This window comes from Tenrec ecaudatus, chromosome 2, assembly GCF_050624435.1.
Source record: "Tenrec ecaudatus isolate mTenEca1 chromosome 2, mTenEca1.hap1, whole genome shotgun sequence".
NCBI classification, from domain to species: Eukaryota; Metazoa; Chordata; class Mammalia; order Afrosoricida; family Tenrecidae; genus Tenrec; species Tenrec ecaudatus.
In genome coordinates, this window is record NC_134531.1 from 117560255 (window position 1) to 117585667 (window position 25413).

The window sequence follows — 25413 nt, forward strand, 5'->3', positions numbered from 1 at the left end:
AGCACTGGCAGTCCTTACCGGCTTGTACCAAGAACTCTGAAAGTCAGAAACTTGGTCAACCGACTTGGATAGATTCATATTTATGAGTTCCAAAGAAAGGTTGATGCAACAGAATGCCCAAATTATAGAACAATGTCATTAATATCACACGCAGGTAAAATTGTGTTGAAGATCATCCAACAACAGTTGCAGTAGTACATTGACAAGGAGCTGCCAGAGGTTCCAACCAGATTCAGAAGAGGGCACGCTGATGTCAGATAGATCTTGTCTGAGAGCAGAGAATATCAGAGATGTTAAATTTCATTTTACTGACTATGCAAAGAAATGCCATTGTGTGAATCTTAACAACTGTGGAAAGCATTGAGAAGAATGGAAATTCCAGAACACTTCATTTTGTACCTGGGCCAGCAGGTGGTTGTGTGAACAGAACAAGGGAATGCTGCCTGGTTTAAAATGAGGAAAGATGTGTGTCAGGGTTGTATCTTTTCACCAAACTTATTCAATCTGTATGATGAGCAGATAATAGAAGAACTCAGCATCAGGATCGGAGGAAGGCTTTTTAACAACCTGTGATATGCAGATGACACAACCTTGTTTGCTGAAAGCAAGGAGGATGTGAAGCACTTGCTGATGAAGTTCAAGGACTGCTGCCTTCAGTATGGATCACAGCTCACTGTAAATAAAACAAAACAAAAAACCCCACAACTGGGTCATCAGACCACATCATCATAAGCAAAGAAAAATTTGACATGGTCAAGAATTTCATCTTATGTCTTTGCCTGTCATTAGGGGGCTTGCATGCCCCAAAGATACATAAGCCTTAGTTAAAAATAAGTATCTCTCTCCTATCCTCTCTGCCCATGCTGTGCGCGGATCTGGTTGTTGAAATCATGGCCATCCAGGAGGTGAGCATGCTAACATGAAATGTCTGACTCCCTCATTTTACTCTCTCTCCTGTCTCTCTTATTCTCTATGACTATATTGTAATCTTCATACGTTTTCACTGTATAATTGTGCTTACTGGACCTGTGATAGTGTAAAGGGCTGGCTTCCCCCACACTCGGATCCACAATGTTCCTGGACATAGTAGTCAAGGAATCAAACGGCATATGCCTTGGACAAATCCACTGCACAAGACCTCTGTAGTGTGTTGAAGAGCCAGGGTGTCATTTCAAAGACTACAGGTACACATGACCCAAGCTGTAGTATTTTCAATCACCTCGTATGAATGCGAAAGTTGCAAAATGAATAAGGAAAAAAGACAAAAAACTGCTGCACTTGAACTACAGGGCTGGTGAAGCCTATTAAAAGTACCTGTACTGCCAAAAGAACACACAGATGTATCTTGGAGGATGTAGAGCTAGAATATTCCTTGGATGGGAGGATGGCGAGAGCTCATCTTGTGTACTTTGGACATGTTATCAGGAGAGATCAGTCCCTGGAAAAGGCAGCCAGTCCTAGAAAAAGAGGAAGACCCGCACCGCGATGGACTGACACGCTGGCCACCAGCCGGTTCGTGCTTAAGAACAATGGTGAGGGTGGCAGCCCCTGAGCGATGCCCCGTTCTGTTTGACATACGAACAATACGAGTTAGAGCCCACTCAACAGCACTGAACAACCACAACCACTCTGAGAAGAAGTGTGGAACTTGTTTCGGATTGGAAATAACCCCCCAATCAGAAGCAGGCTCTCTCCACTAGGCAGACCACTCCCATCACTCTGTTATGCTGGTCATTGCCACCTCGATATGTGGGGCCAGACACTGTAGCAGCCATGGTACAACTGAGGGGAATGCAAATGAAACCCTAAGGATGGCGGAGCAAGATGGCTAGAACCTGGGTTTTTAAAAAACCTCTTGAACCACTGTCAATTAGATAATAATTTGTGGTTTAGGTCATATGACACCAGGTTTATGTTTCTAAAAGCTGAAAGTACAGTAACCAACACATAAGGCACAGCTCATACTGTTCTTTGTGTAGCTTTAGTTTGGCATGAATATCCACAGAGTACTCGGAATGAAAGCTCCTCCCCTTATAGTGCATTTCCCCAGAATCTCTCCCTGCTTATGGAGCTATATCTACATGTATGTACGTATGTATATTCACAAATAACACAGCAGTAACTCTTGACCTCCTTTTAGCTTCAGTTTTATTATCTTGATGATATACTATTAAAACTGTTAATTTCAGCATATAGTTATTAACCATTATTGTTTGTTCATCAACCAAAAGTACAAACCAGGTGTGATAAGTGGTGGGATTCAAATAAATAAATTGGTTTGCTGCCCTAATGACCATTTTAAGTATTAAAAAATATATACTGACACCTCCATCAAGGGGACGAACAACAGAAACATAGGTAAACAAAGACAATGGACGGTGTAGGATATGGAAATAATAACAATTTATAATTCATCAAAGGTTCACGAGGTGGAAAGGTGGGAGAGGGAGGGGGGAAAAAAGAGCTGATACCAAGAACTTAAGTAGAAAGAAAATGTTTTGAAAATGACGATGGCAGAATATATACAAATGTGCTTGATACAATGGATGTATGAATTGTTGTAAAAGCTGTAAGAGACCCCAATAAAATGATTTATTAAAAAATATATATACACTGAAAGGTAGTTTATTATTTCATATAGTTAATCCTTAAATAAGAATAAAAGAGGAACACAACACTAGATTCTGTTGTAAGAAAGATTTTAAAAATATTAATGAAAATGCATTAACATACTAAATCATATCTGACAAAAACAATAAAGCTGTTATTTAAAATATTTCCATTTGCTTCTGATTGCTGTCCTCACTTGCGACACCCTTCACTTTCAGCCGAGCCTCATCGGCCGCGTGATTTATTCGTAACCATCTTTTCACTGTAGTAGTAGGACCCGTTCCTTTAGAGGTGGGTCAACTAGACAATGGTCCGTGTGCTGGGTATACAAGAAACAGGCAACTTCTCTACTTGAATATATTATGTTCATCTTTCAAAACTCCCTTTAAGCTTCTGATAAACAAAACAGCCGCTGTTCTGATAATACGGTTAGTCCTTTAAGCATTTTATGAGTCGCATAATTCATTTATAATATCTTGTGGGAATTTGGGGGTAACACAAAGCTGATAAGAGTCACAGCGTATCACCCGCTGGTTGTTTGGCATTTTTTCATATATATATATATATTACTGGAGTAACAAATACAAGGGAACAAAAATGGAGTATGGAGTGTTTCTTCAAAAGCATAAAAAGCTCTATGAAATAAATAAATACTACAAGTGGAGCTTCGTTTCTTGTACTTGTGGACAGAATGGACATTATTACAGGCTTTTGCAGTACAGTGCTGTACAGATGGCTGTTAAAAGAGTAAGGAATACAAACTTGTGATTTATATTCACAATTCCCCGTGGCCCACCTTTCAGAGTACCCTGAGTACTAGAGCTGTTTTAACAACCAGTTTGCTAAACTCAACAAAACATTAGGTATTAGTTCTGCCAAAATCGTGGAAACCAACTGAATCTGACCACTGAGTCTGATGCTCTGTAAGGAAGTGCAGGTTGATACTTTTTAAAAAAATCAAAACACATTTATATAATCTTCATTGAGATCCAGGCAATGGTACTTCAGTTTTAAGAATCTCACCTTCCATACACACCTTCTAAGCAGTAAACCTGGCTTCTATTTCCTGGCAACCACCACTTGCCAGTTAACGGAGTCTAGAAGAGCTTCTAGACTCAGGTGCACAAGAAAGAAAGGCCTAGTGGTCTACTGAGCCTCACTGGAGGCATAAATCGATCTTAGGCGAGGATAAAGAATACAAACATTTATTTTTACAATACTGTCCAGCACTAGTTGCTTCAAGTTTGGCAGGCATGAAGGTCAATGGTGCATGAGTACACAAAATTTGAGATACAGGGAACATTATGACCAAATAATACACAAAGAAATACTTATATTTAAAATTGAAAAAGAAAAGTGAGTAGTAAGAGACTGTGATAGAAAGAGACTTGATGTCAAGGAAATGTCACCAGGCAATGAAAACATTCTTCTCATTTATTAAGTACTAATAGAGTCAGAGGTTTGACTTGTAGGATTTCTGGACTTGGAACCATGAAGAGGTGGACTCAGAAGTATGAGAGGGCCTTAAAAAGTTTGTGAAAAAATGTAATTAAAAGATGACAAAATTCATGTGACCAAACCTTGTACTATGAGGGATTAAGAAGAAAGAAAAATTAAGCACAATGACTCTTTGGTCCCTATGAAAAAATATATTTAAAACCTAAGTAAGCAATGTATTTTTATTATCTTTCAGTAATTATGAAAGTATCATAGAAAGGATTTCAAGTCAATTAAGCTATGAACAGATCAAACAATTCCTTAACTGTAAGTGTATGTTTATCCTCCTGCAACTACATGTCTCATTCTAAAATTATATTTTTTTCACTCATTCCCTTTTCTGGTTCTTAGTTTTTCACTTGCTGAGAGAAAACAAAGGCCCAACAATCCAATGTTTTCATTTCACAGTCATACTCACTGTGGCAGAGACTGGACTAAAACCAGTCCTCCTGACTCAGCAGGACTCATTTCACCATACCACCAATCTGCACTTGGTGTTGCTTCTTTGATATAAGATGGACAGAAAGGCAGGGAGGGGAAGAATAGCTCAGTTTGGGGCTTCTCTGGTTCGTCATGTCTCTGCGGCACTAGAAAAGGAGGTGAAACTGCACACTCTACCCAAAGTCTCTAAAAACAATCCGCAAACGTACATATCCACTCAGGTAGCTCGAGTCCACGGATGAGAAAGTACGGCACCGTGTGTGAGAATTTGTCAAGGCTGCCACGGGGAGGTCATGTTTTCAATAGGAACACCGGTCAAGCACATGCAATCATATACCATTCAGAAGCTGCGCAAATAAAACCCTGTCATGAACAAGGACCAAGCTGGAGAGCTGCAGGCTCCAGGGGACGTCTCATCAGCACTCCATGAAGTTTCTAACCAGCACACTATCATGTATGCTGCTAAGCAATAGTAATTACCATCTCCAAACCTGCCCTGCAAATTCCAACAGAAAGAAAAGCACGTTTGATTAATTTAAAAAGCTCTACCGTGCTTACATCTACTTACATCATATTAATTATCACTCGACATTCTAAACCTCCTTTCCCTGCAATCTGTGCTTCCAGTTGATCATAACAAGAATGCTCTATTGACTGTTTATCAAGGGCGCCTCAAGAGAAATGCTCAGGTATCTTGGGGCCATGGGCTTTTGTGTTCTCTGAAAAGAACAAAATTCAGTAAATGGAAACATTATCATTTTTTAAAAGTTCTGTCACATATCTTTGTGCCCAAGATTAAATTCAAGAAATATCAATTGAAAATACTTTCTGTCACAACCACAAACAAAAACTATTAAAATTCTTGACACAGATAATCTCGTTGATCAAATCATGGACAAGTACTACATATCGCACCTGCTCCATCGCACCTGCTGCCGTGAAAGGTTGCCAGAAGTCACCCAAGATTTAACAATGGGTCTCTACTGCGAGCTGGAGACAACGAAGACCCAAGAACTGCAGGAAGAAGTGGCCTCCACGTGGAATGGCCCACATGAGCAATCATCTCCTGTACCATGAAGCCTGAGGAGATGGTTAGTGTCTGGCTGCCAGGACTGAGTGCTTTAACCAAGGACTCAGCAGATGGATCTTGACCAAAAGGAGAAAAATGTTTAATTGAACATCAAATTTTTATGGAAATCAGACTTGATACTGTATCCATCGAGACTGGGGAAATACCTGGATCTACATTTTAAACCTTGAGTTGAAAATATCCAATGACATCATCGGTAAACAAAGCAACAGCGTAGCTCAATTAATAAATAATGTCAATCTTGAATACTTTGCTCTTTTAAAGACTTGTCTACATGAGATTCAATAGACAACAGTAACTCTAAAACCCAAATGCAAACGTTAAGAGGCCAAGAAAGTAAAAGTTAAATAATGGTGAAACAATATAGGTACAGTTAGAACAGTGACATACTATGAAGAATGTAATCAATAGCATTGTTCTGTAAATGGAAATTTTGAATGGGTATATGTTTGGTGATACATATTTTCATTAACAATATATATATATAATTATATATATTATTTAAAAGGTACATTTCCATAGGTGGTCCTGCAGAGATGGCCTCCCTTTATGCCATTGGTAATAATAAGTCTCTCATTTTATAATATCCTAGAATGAAGACAAAGTGTCACGAGAGCCACTCAGGTACTGTGTGTTTGTCTCAGTCAATACACTGCCTCTGCACCATACTTCTTGTTTCTCTCCAGATAGTTTGCTGTGCCTTATACACAGACTCCTGAAAAATTCTTTCTACTTGAGTATGAAAGCCACGGCTCCCTTCTTCTAGGGCATTGATGGTGCGCAGAGCAAAGGGAGTGCTTTCTCGGGGCAGGGGGTTGTTCAGGGGCCGCATGGGTATGACAGAGTTGTATTTGTGCTGCCTGTTGACGGAGTTCATTAGGGATGAATAGAACTGGAACTTACACCAGGTATCTCTTAAAAAGTTTTCAGTCAATAATAAGAGGGTCCATGCAGACCCATTTACAGCATCATCTAAATTCTGCAAATGCTGTCTGCCACATGGCATCTCAGCAAAGATAATTCCAGGTTTGATACCAAAGTCATCTTGTAGCAGGTTCTGGACTCTGAGGGCTTCACTTATGTCACTTTCCGCATGCAGTATCACAAATTTGAAGAACACCTCATCTTCTTCCGCTTCTTCTTCAGGCATCTCCTCCACTCTCCCAGCTGCCCCCTGCTCTCCTGCTGGCTCTTCTGTTGCACTGCTATGTGCCGGCCGATCACCCAGGGAGATTTCTCCTGACTTGGGGGATTCTGACTCATGATGTCTTGAACTTGCATCCACACTGTGGGTTTTACTCCAAGAGAGAGAAAGAGAGCAGGGGTCTATTTTAGACTTCCCAATACCCATTATAAACATCCAAGTTAGTAGAGGAGAACTTTATTTCTCAGAATTTCTTTTCACTCTAAAAAGGAAAAACAAAAAGAAAGAAATAACAAAAATGGTGGATATTGTGCATTTAATCAAATCATTAAAAATGAGTGGTGACTCTTCCTGACAGGATCACTGAAGATGAAGCGAGTGCATAAGCAAATGTGGTGAAGAAAGCTGATGGTGCTCGGCTATCAAAAGATATAACATCTGGGGTCTTGAAAACTTGAAGATAAACAAGCGGTTATCTAGCTAAGAAGCAACAAAGCCCACATGGAAGAAGCACACCAGCCTGTGTTGATAGGATCAGGTATCAGGCATTAAAGAACAAAAAATCAAATAACTGTGAATCAGGGGAAGTGTGGAGCAGAGACCCAAAGTCCATCTGTAGGCAACTGGACATCCCCCTACAGAAGGGTTGTGGGGAGGAGACGAGCCAGTCAGGGTGTAGTGTAGCAACGATGAAACATACAACTTTCCTCTAGTTCTTCAATGCTTCCTCACCCCCACTATCATGAACCCAATTCTACATTACAAATCTGGCTAGACCAGAGCTTGTACACGGGTACAGATAAGAGCTGGAAACACAGTGAATCCAGGACAGATAAACCCCTCAGGACCAATAATGAGAGTAGTGATACCAGGAAGGTAAGGGGAAAATGGAGTAGAAAGGGGGAAACCGATCACAAAGATCTACATATAACCCGCCCCATGGGGGGATGGACAACAGAAAAGTGGGCAAAGGGAGACATCAGACGGTGTAAGACATGACAAAATAAGAATAACTTATAAATTATCAAGGGTTCATGAGAGAGGAAGAGGAGGGAGGGGAGAAATGAGTTGATACCAAGGGTTCAAGTAGAAAGCAAATGTTTTGAGAATGATGATGGCAACAAATGTACAAATGTGCTTGATGTATGTCTGGATTGTGATAAGAGTTGTATGACCCCCTAATAAAATGATTTAAAAAAGAACAGAAACTTTCATTTAATTTGAAAAGGTCAAGTGTATTCATAAGCTCACTGCCATCAAGTCGATTACAATACATCTCAAAACTCACTTCCATACAGTCAATTCTCACTCATGGTGACTCTATAGGGCAGGGTAGAACTCCTCTTCTGGGTTTCCAAGACTGACAAATAAATAACTGGAAAACTAAATGACTTGTTTGCTTGTGACAGGGCAAGTTAAACAGAGGGTCTGGTTTAATAGAGCAGGAGACATTTGGAAAATTTTAATGTCATTATATTAACATTATAAACCTCCAGATCGAAATAAAGTATTTTAGTGACAATGAACTGTAGCTTTTTCCCCCATATGTTGTTTAAATTCATCCTCTTCGATCCCCAGGTTGGTTGTTCGAAACCACCACTCTCCTTGGGAGAAAGATCAAACTCACAGGGGCAGTTCTACCCTGTTTTATAGGTTGCTAGGAGCTGGTATCGACTCAATGGTGGTGAACTTTTTTGAGAATTGTTATCCAAAGGCTGTATAAACTAGAATGAGGAAATTTAAAGGAACAGAACATATAAATGACAAAAAAGCTTATTTTTGTATCAAATGTAAATACAAAACAATTAACTGAAAGATGGCTGGCCACGGCTCTACTGAATCAACACTAAGAGATCTGACATGTCAATATCTAGGTATTCCTGGTTCAGAACTTTGGGGGAAGGGGTTCCTTGGGATCAGGCACTGTTGTTTGGGTGGGGTAGGTGGAGAAGAGAGTGTAACAAAGGTGCGTGAAAGGTAAAGACTATCTTTCCCCAGTTAATCCTGGAAATACTCAGGAACATATTTTATTCACCTAGGGAAAACGAACTTCAGTTTGTGAGTGAAATCTGAAACAAAGGCGTGATTTTCTATGATGAAATCAACAAAGATAATTATAGTCTACACCCACTCATTATTTTATTTTTATTTTAAAAATTTCAAACCCAGAATGGAACATCTAGATGTGTTGAGAATGAAAGTGCTCATATAAATGGAATTTAAGTAAAGATTTAGAGCATGTTGGCGGTCAGCACTCCCCCCATACTCCCTCCTCAAAGTCCATTTCTATCCAGTGGATCCTCGCCCAGGGCAATCCCGCGTGTGTCAGAGTAGGCCTATACTCTGCATTTTCCAGTGACCGAATGTCTGGGAGTCGATCTCCAAGCCTTACAATTTTAGAGACACTGGGTGGGTTCAAATGGCCAAACTGACAGTCAAGAAGCTCATGTAAATTAGTTGTTCCACCCGGGGATTACTTGCCAAATGATCAATTTTCAAGGGGAACAGTGGAAATCTTATTTACCTAAAGACAAATAAAAATACTTTAGGACAGTGGTTCTCAACTTTCCTAAGGCCACAACCCTTTAATACAATTCCTCATGTTGTGGTGACCCTCCTCTCCCAACCATAAAATTATTTTTGTTGCTACTTTATAATTGTACTACTGCTATGAATCATAATGTAAATATCTGATATGCAGGATGCATTTTCTTTTTTATTAATAAATCTTTTTATTGAGGCTCATACAACTCTTATCACAATCCATACTTATATCAGTTGAGCAAAGCACCCTTATACATTCGTTGCACTCGTCATTCTCAAAATTCGCCTTCCACTTGGGTTCCTGGAATCAGCTCGGTTTCCTTTTTTCCCTCCTTCCCCTCCCTCCCCACTTGTCCCTTAATAGTTTATAAATAATTATTTTATCTTATCTAACACTGCCTGGCATCTCCCCTCACCCACCTTCCCATTGCCCATCCCCCAGAGAGGAGGTTACACATAGACCTCCAAGATCGGTTCTCCCTTTCTACACCCGCTTCCCTCCTGGTGTCGCCACTCCCACTGCTGGTGTTGAGGGGTTCGTCCGTCCTAGATTCTCTGTTTCCAGGTCCTTACTGCACCGCTGTATATCCTCTGGTATAACCAGGTCCACAAGGTAGAATTGGGGTCATGATGATTGGGAGGGAAGGAAGCGTTCAGGAACTAGAGGAAGGTTTTGAGTTTCATTGTTGCTACACTGAAACCTGAGTGACTCATCTCCTCCCCACTACCCCTCTGGAAGGGATGTCCAGCTGTCTACAGATGGGCATTGGGTCCCCATCATACACTCCCCCTCATTCATGGTGATGTGATTCCCACCACCACCCTGCCTTTGTTGTTTGAGACCTGGTCTCCTCTGCCCTTCACGATCACCCATGTTGGTGTGCTGCTTCCGTGTGGGCTTTATTGCTTCTGAGCTAGATGGCCGCTTGTTTGCTTTCAAGCCTTTAAGTCCCCAGACACTATATGTCTCAGTAGCCAGGCACCATCAGCCTTCTTCACCATACTTGCTTATGCACACCTTCGTCTTCAGCGTTTATGTGAGGAAGGTGATCACCCAATGATTGTTTTTGTTCCTTGGTGTCTGCTACATGGTCCATTCAACACCTTGTATTCGTTTAGGCTATGTGCTTCTTCTCTGTGAGCTTTGTTGCTTCTGAGCTAAATGGCCGCTTGTTTGCCTTCAAGCCTTTAAGACCCCAGACGCTGTATCTTTTTGATAGCCGGGCACCATCAGCTTTCTTCACCATGTTTGCTTACACACACGTCTGTCTTCAGTGATCATGTCGGGTAGGTGGGTATCATGCAATGACTGTTTAGCAGGGTGAGGTGCTATTGTATTGGGGGAGTATGTGTGAGGAGGCCCAATGTCCATCTGCTACCCTACTGAACCTATAGATATAAACACATATGTCTATTTCCCCCATAATCATAAATATATTTACATATGTACATGTCGGTATTTAGGCTTCTCTGTATGCACTTTGCCTCCTACTCCTTGCCTCTATTTCCTTTTGCTTTCCTCCTGTTGCACTACCATGTTCAGCCTTCATTCTGGTTTCAGTAATTCCTCTCAGTTACCTTGCCCTTGGTCACTCCCTACCAGTCCTCCCCCCCTCCCTCCTCTGGTTTTGAACCACTCGCTGTTCCCTTGTCCCTGTGTTGGCCAGCACCTCCTCCCTTCCCCTACCTCCCACACTCTCATGTCCCTCCAGGACCGTTGGTCCCGTTATTTTCTTCTCTCATTGTTTGTCCAGGCTATCTTGTCTAGGTGGACCTGCTGATATAGTAATATGTGCATACAAATGCAGATGACTTTGATAGCGCCCAAGTGGCACATATGAACATGGCTTTGACAGCAGCAACACAGACACGCTGATAATCAGAAAAGCCACTAACATACAAAATTAACAAGGTAAAAAAAAAAAGACAAAACAAAAAGAAAAAAAATTGCTAGTAGTTCAAGGTCTGTTTGTTGGCCTTTAGGAGTGTTTTCCAGATGAAACTTGTGTGGTGCCACATCCTGGCCCCAAAGTCCATCCTTTATACTCCCTCGGGATCTCTTTGTTCTGCTTCCCCCCACTGCTCCATTGCACGCCCCCAGTGATTGCTTCAGTGTGGTGGGGTCAGCTGTCACACATCCCCCACTGTGTCTCAAGTGCTGTCCCGTGTAGGGCCATGGGTTGGTGCAGGATGTCGCATCTCTCAGTGTGGCCAGCTGTATGGTCCTCTGTACCATGGGCCCTTCAAGCTGGGCTATCGTCCTGTGGACTTGGCGGGCCCAGGTGTACTCCACTACATACTTTCTCCTTTGTTTCAGCTTCCTCTGGATGTGGTGTGGTGGGTCAGTTCCTTTCCCACACCAGACGATCTATTTTCATTTTCTGTGGTATTCCCTTCGAATGTGGGGGTTGGGCTAATTCTGGTTTGGGCCAGTGCATGGTCCAGCCTCTTTGTGTAGTCCTCTGTAATTTACGTTGCCCTCCTTGTTTGGTGTGTCATGGTGGGTCTTTTTTTTTTTTTTTATAAACATTTTATTAGGGGCTCATACAACTCATCACAATCCATACATATACATACATCAATTGTATAAAGCACATCTGTACATTCCTTTCCCTAATCATTCTCAAAGCATTTGCTCTCCACTTAAGCCCTTTGCATCAGGTCCTCTTTTTTCCCCTCCTTCCCCACTCTCCCCTCCCTCATGAGCCCTTGATAATTTATAGATTGTTATTTTGTCATATCTTGCCCTATCCAGTGTCTCCCTTCACCCCATTCTCTGTTGTCCGTCCCCCAGGGAGGAGGTCACTTGCAGATCCTTGTAATCAGTTCCCCCTTTCCAACCCACTCGCCCTCCACTCTCCCAGCATCGCCCCTCATACCCCTGGTCCTGAAGGTATCATCCACCCTGGATTCCCTGTGCTTCCAGCTCTCATATGCACCAGTGTACAACCTCTGCTCTATCCAGCTCTGCAAGGTAGAATTTGGATCATGGTAGTTGCGGGGAAGGAAGCATCCAGGATCTGGGGGAAAGCTGTATTCTTCATCGGTGCTACATCGCACCCTGACTGACTCATCTCCTCCCCAAGACCCCTCGGTGAGGGGATCTCCAGTGTCCGACAAATGGGCTTTGGGTCTCCACTCTGCACTTCCCCCTTCATTCACTATGGTTTTTTTTTTTGATGATGCCTTATACCTGATCCCTTTGGCACCTTGTGATCGCACAGACTGGTGTGCTTCTTTCATGTGGGCTTTGTTGCTTCTGAGCTAGATGGCTACTTGTTCACCTTCAAGCCTTTAAGACCCCAGACACTATCTCTTTTGAAAGTCGGGTACCATCAGCTTTCTTCGCCACATTTGTTTATGCACCCGTTTGTCCTTGGTGATCATATCATGGAGGTGTGCAGCCAATGATACGATTTTTTGTTCTTTGATGCCTGATAACTGATCTCTTCGGGACCACGTGATCACACAGGCTGGTGTGTTCTTCCATGTGGGCTTTGTTGCTTCTGAGCTAGATGGCCGCTTGTTATCTTCAAGCCTTCAAGACCCCAGACACTATCTCTTTTGATAGCCGGACACCATCAGCTTTCTTCACCACATTTACTTGTTCACCCGCTTTGGCTTCAGCAGTTGTGTTGGGAGGGTGAGCGTCATAGAATGCCAATTTAATAGCAGAAAGTATTCATGCATTGAGGGAGTGCTTGAGTAGAGGCCCAAGGTCCTTCCGCCACCTTAATACTAAACTTATAAATATAGACACAGATCTATTTCCCCAGCAGGATGCATTTTCATTGTTACAATTTGAACATAATTAAAGCACAGTGATTAATCAGAAAACAATATGTAATTATATATCATGAAATATTTATTTATAATGACAAATAAATGAAATTTTGTCTTGAAGCATGGGTAACAGTCCTCACATCAGGTACTCATTTGTGGATGTATCGGCATGTGGGCTGACCCACCTAAGAGACAGAGGACCAGTGTCTCGGATTCTAAGACCATCGGAAATATGTGTTTTCCAATGCTCTTAGGCGACCCCTGTGAAAGGGTTGTTTGATTCCTAAAGGGGTTATGACCCACAGGTTAAGAACTGCTTCCCCTCCAGGATGTACACCTTCCTGACATGATTGCTGAAGAAAAATATGTGCATAAGCAAATGTGAAGAAAGCTCACTGTGTCCGGCTATCAAATGATATAGTGCTGTGCATAAGCAAATGTGGTGAAGAAAGCTGACAGTACCTGACTATTAAAAGATATAGCGTCTGGGGTCTTGACAGCTTGAAGATAAACAAGCGGCCATCTAGCTGAGAAGCATCAAAGCCCACATGGAAGAAGCAAACCAGCCTGTCTGACCACAAGGTGCAGAAGGGACCAGTTATCAGACATCAAAGAAGTAAAAATCATATCAATGGGTGCCCACCTCCCTGATACAATCAATGATGACAAACATGTGTATAAGCAAATGTGGTGAAGAAAGCTGATGGTGCCCAGCTATTAAAATATATAGCATCTGGGGTCTTAAAGGCTTGAAGATAAACAAGTGCCATCTAGCTAAGAAGCAACAATGCCCACATGGAAGAAACACACCAGCCTGTGTGACCACAAGCTGTTGAAGGGTTCAGGTATCAAGCATTAAGAAATAAAAAATCGTATCATTGAAAATGTGGGTGAGTTCAGAGCAGAGACTCAAAGCCCATTGGTAGCCAACCGGACACCCCTTACTGAAGGGTTGTGGGGAGGAGATGAACCAGTCAAGATAAAGGGTAACAATGATGAAACATATAACTTTCCTCTAGTTCTTCAATACTTCCCCCCCACCCCACCATCATGATCCCAATTCTACCTTACAAATCTGGCTAGACCAGAGGATGTACATTGGTACAGAATGCAACTGGAAACACAGGGAATCCAGGACAGATGACTCCTCAGGACCAATGGTGAGAGTGGCGATGCCTGGAGGGTGGCGAGAATGTGGGGTAGAAAGGGGGAACTGATTACAAGAATCTACATATAGCCTCCTCCCTGGGGGAGGGACAGAAGAAGAAGGCGGGGGGAGACGTCAGACAGTGTAATACATGACAAAATAATAATAATTTATGAATGATGAAGGGTTCATGAGGTAGGGGGAGTGGGGAGGGAGGGGGAAAATGAGCAGCAGATATTAAGGGCTCAAGTAGAAGGCAAATGTTTTGAGAATGATGATGGCAACAAATGTACATATGTGCTTGACACAATGGATGGATGTATGGATTGTGATAAGAATTGTACAAGTCCCCAATAAAATGATTTAAAAAAACCCCAAAGCTCCATAGAACCACTTCCCTAGAATGTCTCTAGACCTGTATTTGAAAATATAGAAGGTATACTTCTTTATCATAAAACTTCTATTATTTATAGACAGGGATCAGAGTTCATGAAAAAATAATTCTCATTTCTAATAATTTATAAATAACCATTGTTTTAAAACAACACATTGCATTGGATCAATCTGGTGCAAAAGATCTCTTTGAATTGTTTAAAAGGCCAAGCTATCACTTTGATGAGTAGAGTTTGCCTAAGTGGAACAAGTCATTTGAGCCCTGAGGCCCCTCCACATGGAAACTCCTCGGTCCAGGCACAGACTATGTAACACCAGAGAAGCAGCAAAGCTGTGACAAAGTAGTGGCAGCAGCAGAGCCAAGAGCCAAACACAAGGCAAATGAGCCGCGAATGCCCCTGTAGCCTCTAAGGAGTAGCCTGGCTGCACTTCTTTCAAGACAGAGCCGTGTATTGTTTGGGCAGCCCATGGTTCTTTTAACATTTTCCCCAGCATCACGATTCAAATGCCTTGTTTCTTCTTTGGACTTTCTTATTAAATATCCAACTTTCACATGCATAGGAGGCCAGTGAAACACCATGGTGTGCAAATGATGATAGCAATGTATGTACGAATATGCTTGATATAATTGATGTGGGGAATGTTATTAGGGCTGTAAGAGCTCCCAATCAAAAAAAAAAATGTTTTTAAAGAAAAAAATAAGTGAGGATGGCAAGACTTTGTCCTACCGAATTAGCATATATTATCAGGAGGAACCAGTCCCTGGAGACATCACAATTGGTAAAGTCAGACAAAAAGAGGATGAACTTCAACAAAATGGGCTGGCCTGGTGGGTGCAACCAAGGCTCAGACACCAGTGATTGTGCCCGTGAAGTAGGATCAGGCAGTGCTTCATTTGCATAAGGTAATTATTCATTAGGACCACCCTGATGGCACAAAAACAGTAAGCCTAAATAATTAATGTTTGGGAAACGATTTCAGGAAAGTGGTGAAAAACAAAACAAAACAGTTATGAAGGAAAAAGACACAGACAAGCTTGTGGAGGATTTCATTCCAAGGTATGTAACAGTGAATTATTTTGCAGCTGCTTCTGAATAATAAAGGAATTGGTGGCCACAGACAGAACTGTCTGTCCTGATGGCACTGTCAGGTAAGCATGGGATTACGAATGCAAGGTTGACAGTTCAAACCTACAAGCTTCTCCATGGGAAGAAGACGAGACTATCTGTTCTCATACAGATTATGCCTTGGAACCTGAATAGGGCTGACTGAAAGGCAGTTTGCTTGCTTTTGGTCTAGTTCGCCATTCATCACAACTGTAGTTTAGTACTGTTTTTATTGTGTAATATGAGAGTTAACAGCAGGTATTCCAAGGCAATAATAACTGGTGCTCATATATGCATTCCAAAAGGATAAAATCAAATTAAACTCCTCATTGTTGTGACCCTTGTTCAAGGTTAGCTGCTGACTTTCATTACTGCACTATGAGAAGTGCATGTCTCCCCTGCAGTATAAACAAACAAATAAAAATGCTAAATCATCCAGAAACATTTACTTACGATAGTTTCTATTTAAATTATCATGGTTTATTCACCAAAATAGATTTAATTACTAGCTGATGCAGATACGTATCCTTGAAGTAATACAACAGATCATCATAAAGGTTGTCAAACACTTCTTGTATAAAGCTGTATTTCAAGTCAGATTACAAAATCTCCTGCAATAAGTTAAAACAAATAAAAGAGGATTTACAATGCTGCATCTTATCTTCCATAAATATCAATCAGCAAAACTGATCAGAAGATTACAGAAATCTATGATGTGTTGTTCTATTTCCAAGCACTCCTACTCTTCCGACCCCTAATCAGACCAGGGAGAAGAAAAACATAGTGTCTGAAAAACTATACAACTCCCTATCCTGCAGAGAGAGAGTAAGGAGGTAGCTGAAGGGAAGAATGCAGGAAACCCAGTGCTCGGGTGTTTCTGGAGGTGGGAAATGCCCCGCAGGGTTCCTAGCTGCTGTGCTCCGGGGTGGCAGGAGTGAGAGGCCCTGCGCTGTGCTCAAGCTTACTGAGGCCAGGAACACTAACAATCCTAGTCTTTGCAACTCCCACCACAAAAACAGCGTGGCCATGCAAACAGGTCTTATGGAATGCTAATGTGGGCACTGGTTTATTTTGGTATCCCACTGGGTTTACCTGAGCCTTCTGAGAAGCCAGAATAGGATTAGATGAAATGCCAATTGAAATGTTTCAACCAGTTGATGAAGCACTAGAAGCACTCGCTCATTCATGCCAGGAAATTTGGAACATAGCTAAGTGGCCAACTGACTGAAAGCTCTATGTGTGTATCCATTCCAAAGAAAGGTGACCCAACAGGATGCTCACACTATAGAACACTAGCACTGGTGTCATACGCAAGTGAAATTTTGCTGATGACCATCCAACAGCCCTAGCAGCAGTACACTGACAGCGAATTCCAGAGGTTTGGGCTGAATTCAGAAGGTGATGTGGACCAGGGGGTATTACTGTAGACATCAGAGGGATCATTTCTGAGAGCAGAGAATACTAGACAGATGCTTACTACTGTGTCACTGACTACGCAAAGGAATTCAACTGTGTGGACCATAACAAAGTATGAACAGCCTGGAGAAGAATGGGAACTCCAGAACACTCCCCTGTGCTCATGTGGAACTTGTACATGGACCAAGAGACAGTGTGTGACCCGAACAAGGGAACAATGCATGGTTTATTTAATCAGGAAAGGCGTGAGTCAGGTTCCATCCTCTCACAGTACTTACTCAGTATGAATGCTGAGTAAATAATCAGAGGGGCTGGATTGTAAGAAGAATGCAGCATCAGGATAGGAGGAGGCTTGTTAACAATCTTCAATATGCAGACGACACAAACTTGCTTGCTGAAAGTGAGGAGGATTGGAACTCATGAAGAACAAGGATTGAAGCCTACAATACAGATTACAACTCAAGGTAATGAAAACCAAAATTCTCACAACAGGATCAGAAGGTATTATCATTATCAATTGGGCAAAGATTGAAGTAGCCAAGGAATCCGTGTTGCGTGGGTCCACAGTCAATCCTCGTGGCAGCAGTAGAGATCAAAGGACACATGACATTTAGTAAGTCTGTTCCCAAGACCTCCTGAAGGTGTTAGAAAGCGAGGCTGTTACTTTGAGGCCTAAGGTGTGCCTGACCCAAGTCATAGTATTTTCGATAACCTCAGAAGCATGTGCGAGTTGAACAATGAATAAAGAAGACAGAAGAAGAATTGATGCATTTGAATTACGGTGTTGGTGAAGAATATTGAAAGAACAAACAATTGTGTCTTGGAAAAAATAAAGTCAGACTCCTTAAGAGGTGAGGTTGGTGAGACTCTGTCTCATGTACTTTGGACATGCTGTCAAGAGAGGCCAGTCCTGGAGAAGGACATCATGCTTGGTAAGACGGAGAGGCAGTGACAGAGAAGGCCCTCAACTCAATGGATTGACCCAGAAGCTACAACACTGGCTCATACACAAGAACGATTGTGAGCATGGAACAAAATTGGGTGGCATTTCATCATGTTGTACATAGGATCACTATGCGTCAGAACTGCCTTGACAGCACCTAATAGCAGTCCACGTGTTCAGCTGTTAACTGGAAAGTTGGCGGCTTCAGTCTACCCAGAAGCACCTCAGAAGAAAATCCTAGCAATCCATTTCTGAAACCACAGCCGCTGAAAACCCTCACCCACTGAAGTCAAAACAGGCTCCACAGCCACTGACATGGTGATTGTCCATTGTGTGAATGCAGCACAATCAGGCCCTGTTCTTGGGTCAGGGAGCTCCTGCCAGTCTACCACTCTCATAAACAATGCTGTAATGAGTGACTTTGTACAAGGCTATTTATAGGTATATCGGTTCATCTGCAGGATAATTCCCCCAAATGAGATTTTTTTGTTGTTAAGGGAAGCATGCTTCGGAAGTACTGATCAATTTGACCAAATTGCCCTCTGTAGGGATGTAGAATGTCTTGCTTTTAACTTGATAAGGGCGACACCCACCTCCACTTGTCAAGCTAAGGCAAAAGCTACCGATCACTACAGACCACAGTCCACCAGAATAATTCACATCCGCTGGGATACTAGAAACACAGAAAAACCCATCCAAGCGGAGCCTTTAAACGAAAGTTCTGAAGGAAAGCTCAGCAGAGCTGAGATAAAAAGAAGTGTGCCCAATAGGTACACACTCTATAGCTGGTATCAATGGAGAACTCACACATTAACCACAACGTACAAAGTTCGCTACGACTCAGAATTGATTCAATGGCCATGGGTTCGGGTTTTGGTTTAATGGGAAAAGAATACGTGAGTTTGCAAAAATGTTACAAGCAGGAAAAACACAAATAGAAGAAACACCACACCCGAAGCACAATTACCAATTCCATTTTCCTGAAGAATATGTACGCTGGAAGCAGCCTGCCGGAGGGCAATTTCTGGCTGTGTTCTGAAATAAGTATGTGACTTTGAACAGGCTATGCACTATCTTTGTGCTTTGACTTACCGTCTTTAAAATGAGGATTATAAAACCTTCCTTTGAGGATTAAACGAACCCGACCTATAGTAAGTATCCAATAAATGTTAGCAGTTATTGCTATTATTAAATGCACAACAAAGCAGCTAAAGCATTTTTCACCCAACAAATGCTTATGCTCTAGGACAGTGCTACTGAAAGTGTAGCCCATAGATCAATCGCCAGTTTATGACCAGATTTTGTACCAGGATGCAATCCAGTTACATCACTCAACATGCTACTTCATTTGACTTTGTTTTTTCTTTGTAGCAAGCATTCTCTGTGAAGTGGGCTGCCTGGTTTACATTCTGGTACCTGCTTCTGATATAGCCATGGACAAACACCTTGAGTAGCACTGCTCTAGAAGACACTAAAAACCAGTATAATCAGTGAATGAAAGTGTCCAAGTGAGATGATAACAGAGATAGATTAAAACAGAGATTGCACACAAATTGAGGAGGAAAGATGAAATAAACGTAACTCAACCAAGTCTATTAAATGTAGGAGAAAGGTTTGAGGAAAATCACAAAACATGCAGAGGAAAAGACAAAGAAAGAAATTTGAAAAAGAGATACAGTTATAGAAGTTGAAAAACAACTAATATTAGAAAAATAAATGCCAGTGCAATAGGGAATTCACTTAATATCAGACACACACAAAGGCATAATAGATTTATTATTATTAATTACCTTCCTTCAGTGATTAATCTTAGTGTTGCTGATACAACCAGCCATGCTATGCCCACTGATGTAATTTTATATGATGTACACTGGACAATGTATAAAATATTTTTATCAAAAATGTTTAGTGTGACTCTAATCAAGTTGTTAGGTTCAGTTTTCAGTTTATAGAAAATAAAGATGGCATAAGAAATGTCCATCAATAGGTAAAAAGAAACAAAAATTGTGATATGTCCATATATCATGGAATACTACCCAACAATAAAAAAAGGAACAGCTAACGCATACCATGGTATGTACGGATGAATCTCAAAATAGTCATGTTGTATGGAGGAACCTGAAGGATGTTAGTCACAGTGAAATTAATCAAACACAAAAGGAAGATTTTGTATAAGATCACTATTATAAAAAGTCAAGAATAGGTTTTCCCACAAAAAGGAAACATTATTTGATGGCTACCAGAGGTGAAAGGAGAAGGGAAGGAGGGGAAGTCACTGGCTAGAGAGTAGACAAGGCATAACTTGGGTGAAGGGTAGGGCAAGATACTCTAAGAGGATAAATGATGGAGGTAAGGGCTGGCAAGAGTTAAAGGCAACAGCTGCAAGTACTGCTGTGAATACAATCCTGCATCAGTGAGTGTCTACCAGATGCACACCCAGGCTGCACCGGTGAGGAAGGGAGGTGGGAATATATATATTTGAAAGAGGATATTTGTATATGTGTCCGTACCTTTGCCGCCAGTATATCTATTAATGAGGCGGAGCACACAGGGGACAAAGTTATGAACATTTCTTAGACAAAAGCAAACGCCTTGAGGGAATGAGTCACTGGGCCTGGGGGATCAGGACCATGGTGTCGGAGCACACTGAGGTCCATTGACGTGACAGTTCCCAAAGACAGTGTTCTGCATCCTCATTTGGTGAGCAGCCATCTAAGGTGCAACGGTCGGTCTTTCCCTGAGCCGGGGAAAGAAGAGTCATGACAATCAAAGGCACACGGAATAGCGAGTGCGTCTAACGGACAAATGGATCTTGGGAACGTCAGTCTCCACAAGCCTGAGAGCAGATGATTGAGATGGTGTCTGAATGTCCCTACCATCTGCTCTGAAGAGAATCACATTAGACAGTCCTGGAGAGAGTGGGAGAAACATGTGGAACAGAACTCAAATCATAAAAGCGACAAGGCTTATGACTGGACAGAGAATGCTGGGAACCCCAAGGCGATGGCCCTTATCTTTCAGGTCTGGAACTAAACTCATCTCCGATTTAGAATAATCAACCGAAAGGGCAGCATTTACCCAAGGGTCAGTTTAGAGGGCTAGGGAAAAAAGGGAGGCATGGAGAACAGAAAGCACAGGGTTTCAAGCAGGATTAGCGATAGTGGTGATGCATTGAGGGGATTGCCCTGGATGAGTGAAATAAAAAAATATATATGGCTTGTTTAATGCAAAACTATGATTTTCTCTGTAAACCTTCACCTAATTCACAATAAAACATTTAAAAAGTATTTGTGTTGTATGAAGATATAGTATGTATTGGATGATTCCATTTATAAAAAATCGGGAGCACGCAAACTAATCTATAATAACAGAAAACAGCCCTTGTGACTTCTTTAGGAAGCAGCTTTGTCTCTTTCCTAACTGAAGCGTTCATTCTTCATTGCATGAAATTCTTGAGAAATACTTTTCCCTTTATTAACAAATGTCCTCATTACTCATGGTTCCCCTGAATTCTAACACGCAGATTACTCTCCCACTGAGATATTTGTTCTATAGCATCAGTTTTGCTGAGTGAGGTTTTATAATTTACTGACATGCTGAGACTATATCTTAAAATGCAAACAACATCGTAAAGAGATGACCTATTTTTCTTAGGTGTGGGGAAAAAAAGCAAATATCTAGTTGATAAACTATACTTAAAAAATGCACCATCTGAATCTATTCATCCAATAAATAAATATAGTGGTCTACGGACCCCTGTTTGTGCAGTGGGTTAAGCACTGGGCTGCTAATGGAAAGGTGATGGTTCAAACTCAGAAGCTTCTCTATGGAAGAAAGATGAGGTTGTCTGCTCAGAGACTCAAAGGGGCAGCTCAGCTGTCCTCCAGGGTCACTATGAGTCGAATCCACAGTGGAACTGTATGATGTTTTAGAAGCTAGGTTTGGCAATCAACAAAGCAGAAAAATATCCTTATTCTCATGGAGCTTAAGTTCTGGTAGGGGTTGTTAGATAATTTAAAAAATGGAGAGAGATACATACATATTTGAGATGACTTAAAAAAAGCTCGGTGCCATGGTGGAGTCATGGGCTATGAGTTGGGCTACCAACTGTAAGGTTAGCAGTTTGAAACCACTAGTTGCACTGCAGGAGAAAGATAAGGCTTCCTACTTCTATAAACAGTCTCAGAAACCAACAGGGGCAATTCTACTCTGCCCAATAGGGCCACTCTGAGTCAAAATCAACTCAATTTGAGGTTTCTTTGGGAGTAGGTGGGTTGGGTAAAAGAAACTCATGGAAAAAAAGAGAACCAAAATATAATGAATTTTTTCCATGAGCTATTTGAAGTCTGCTGTGTGTGTATTTGTAAGTGCATACATATACATGCATTGATATATTCTTATATGTACCCATTTAGAACATGATACATATTATGGGAACAAAAGAAATGGGAAATGAGGACTATTGGAGGGCAGAAGTGTTGTTTTTTTTTGACCCCCCCCCCAGAAGTGTTTGTTTTGAGACATGTTAACCATTTGTCCGGTAAGGCACGACAAAGGATGACATGTGGAGGAAAGCATCAATGAAAGGGAAACGCAAAAGCCTTTGGAGGTATCAGGAAGCAGAGCTTCTGTAGAGAACAATATGCGCACAGATCTTGAGGCTGGAGAACGTGTGCCATGTCTAAGGAACGGAGGGGGATGCCCACATACCAGGGTTGGAACGAGCACGGGGCAGAGTGGAAGGTGATTACCAGGAGAGGCTGTGGGGTGTTTGGAGCAGAGGTGGGATAGAGTGTGATCTGATTTCAGTTTTCACAGGATCACCATGACTGTTGTGCTGAGAATAGACTGAAGAGAGTCAAGGGTAGAGGCAGGGACACTAGCTAGGAGGTTACTGCAGAAAAGCAGCAGAAAAAATGGTGGTGACTTGGAGCAGGGAGGTTTGGGATACATTCTGAAGGTACAACCAACAGAATTTGCTGATGCTGTTGAAAGGCCTTGAACGCAGAGTCTGGGGTTTGAGGGAGGAGTCTAGCCAGGAGATATAGACCTGGCATTATCAGTAGAGAGCCTATTTTTAAAACCTAAAGATGAGATCATTTTGCTCACCTAGACATGCTGTACAATTCCATGCCTTAAAATGAAGAGGAAATGTTTGCATTTTTAAAACATTTTGACCAGTTGGAAAGGAAGGCTCCCAAACGGTAGTAATAAAAAGGTAGCCATTGGGAGTCATTTGATAATAAAACACATATGCATATGCAATTTTCAGTCTGTCCATGTGTTTGGCATAGACAAAGCTCATGGATTTCCCTCATTGCCCTTGAAATTAAGCACATTTAAATTTATGCCACCTAATGCTTGGATCTGTCATCCTCGGAGAGCCTGTAAGCTTACTCTCTATTTTAACAGCATCATCTGGTGGCAAACACATGCACAATCAATGGTTTCATCATATGTTAATAAGAATATTCTTCACATGTAAATAATGACTAATACGCAAAGGTACTAATGGTCATACACATAATATCATAGCTATACCTAATACAATTTGTACTGTTATTAATAAACACATTTTGTTGAAACTTCCCTTGGCACCAACAAGACCTGGTAGGGTTCAGAGAGGTGAAGACCATCACGACTCACTGTGCTGGTGTGCAGTATTGCAGGACAGGCGCAGCAGCCACTGGGAAGAGCAGAGGACCTTGGAAGTGTTCCCTGAGCTACGACTGTAGACATCAGCAGCAGCAGAGAGAGAAGTGAGTGCTTTTTCAGGCAGTGGGAGCAGCATTTGCAAAGCCACGAAGGACCAGAGGACAGGGTATGTTGAGAGTAATTTGTACCAGATGTTCATGATTCAAGTCCATGATGTGCTGGTGGGAGAGGGTAGTGGTGAGAGATGAGGGTGGAGAGGTAACTAGGGATCAAGGCTATTACAGAACCTAGTAAGTCACTCTCAGGGTATCAGATTTGATCATTAAGGCAGATGGAGAACCCCAGGTTCAGTAGGGGAGTGACACAATCTGAGTTGTGTTTGAGGCAGCTTGAGAGGGTTGAGGTCAAAAGACCTGGAGCCGTAGTGGTGCAGTGGTTAAGGACTCGGCTGGTTCAAACAGGAGAAAGAATTGCCAGGCGGCTTCTGTAAAGGTGGATGTTATTAGGTGCCACTGCGTTGGTTTCAACTCACAGTGACCCCCGTGCATGAGAGGAAGACGAAGAGGACAGTCAGGGTGGTAGCCGCCCTGTGCCTTGTGAAATTTGGTGGGTGGTGGTGGAATTCAGGGAGCCAAGTACTGTAAGCTGGGCGAGGCAGGTGTCAGGAAGAGAAAGCCATCCAGTTTGGGATACGTATGTTGCTACACATCCACACACCCACATCCACACTTCTATCCATAAAGATACCAAACAGCAGAGTTATTAGTGTACATTTTCTGTGAGTGGATCAGTCAGTCCAGGCTACTGAGCCAACTACTGGTTTTCAGTCATAATTACAAACTTGCCTGCTTTACTGGGGTTTCCTCAGCATGCATGGCACCATGACAAGGCCTTTTTCCTTTCACGGTGTGCCAAAATGTTTGGCTTCTGGTGAGTAGTTCTGATGCATACTGACTGACTACGTGATGTAAGTGAGAGTGCTGGACTACCACAAAGGAATAGGATGGATGTTAACATGCAGCCGTTTGGCGGAAAGTGCCTTCACGAAACGATACAGGAAGCGGAGGACGTAAAGATCAGCAGCCATTTAACAAGTGGTGCGAATCCTCTGGCCTTAAGGAGAGCCTGCTAAGGATCGCTGCAGCCTTGGAGGCTGGACCAACAACTGTGTGACCTGGACACATGTATCTGAAAGCATATGGTGATTTGGGGAGATTTTTCAAAGACGGGTAAGTTGATTTACATCTATATAAGAGTTACAGCCTTGATTCAGTGAGCGCTCCCATTGCCTCTTTGTTTTTACATACAGGCCCCATAGCTCTGCATAGTATTCTGACATGATTCCAGTAGAGGCCTGCTCGCAAGCACAAACTCAAGTAGATACTGTCATAAAGTAGACACCAAAATGGAATTGGGATGGTCCCTCCTCTGTTGACAAAGGCTTTCTTATTGGGCCAAGTCGATAGTATATGGCCCACAATGTTATCCAAAAGTCTTTGTAGGATACAGCCATGAATGAATGGAGAGGTATAGGCTGGATCTTTCCTATTTAATCTCCTCTGCTGCAGATATTCCAGGCCCCCGTCAATGGCGCTGTTATCTCCCACTGAGTTGCTCTGACTCATGGCTCCCCCGTACAAAACA

General features: G+C 42.1%; 1 protein-coding gene across 1 annotated transcript; it reads right to left on the minus strand.

The window, feature by feature from the left end:
* Window positions 1–6011: 6011 nt before the first annotated feature.
* Window positions 6012–7034, minus strand: TICAM2 (TIR domain containing adaptor molecule 2). Its single transcript, XM_075541408.1, has one exon. It carries the CDS (start codon window positions 6996–6998, stop codon window positions 6279–6281), a length of 720 nt encoding a protein of 239 aa, XP_075397523.1. The 5' UTR covers window positions 6999–7034; the 3' UTR covers window positions 6012–6278.
* Between the last annotated feature and the right edge of the window lie 18379 nt (window positions 7035–25413).

Bases quoted from the DNA above. Each gene is read 5' to 3' on its own strand.
- TICAM2 (XM_075541408.1), bottom strand. From the start codon at position 6,998: ATGTTTATAATGGGTATTGGGAAGTCTAAAATAGACCCCTGCTCTCTT.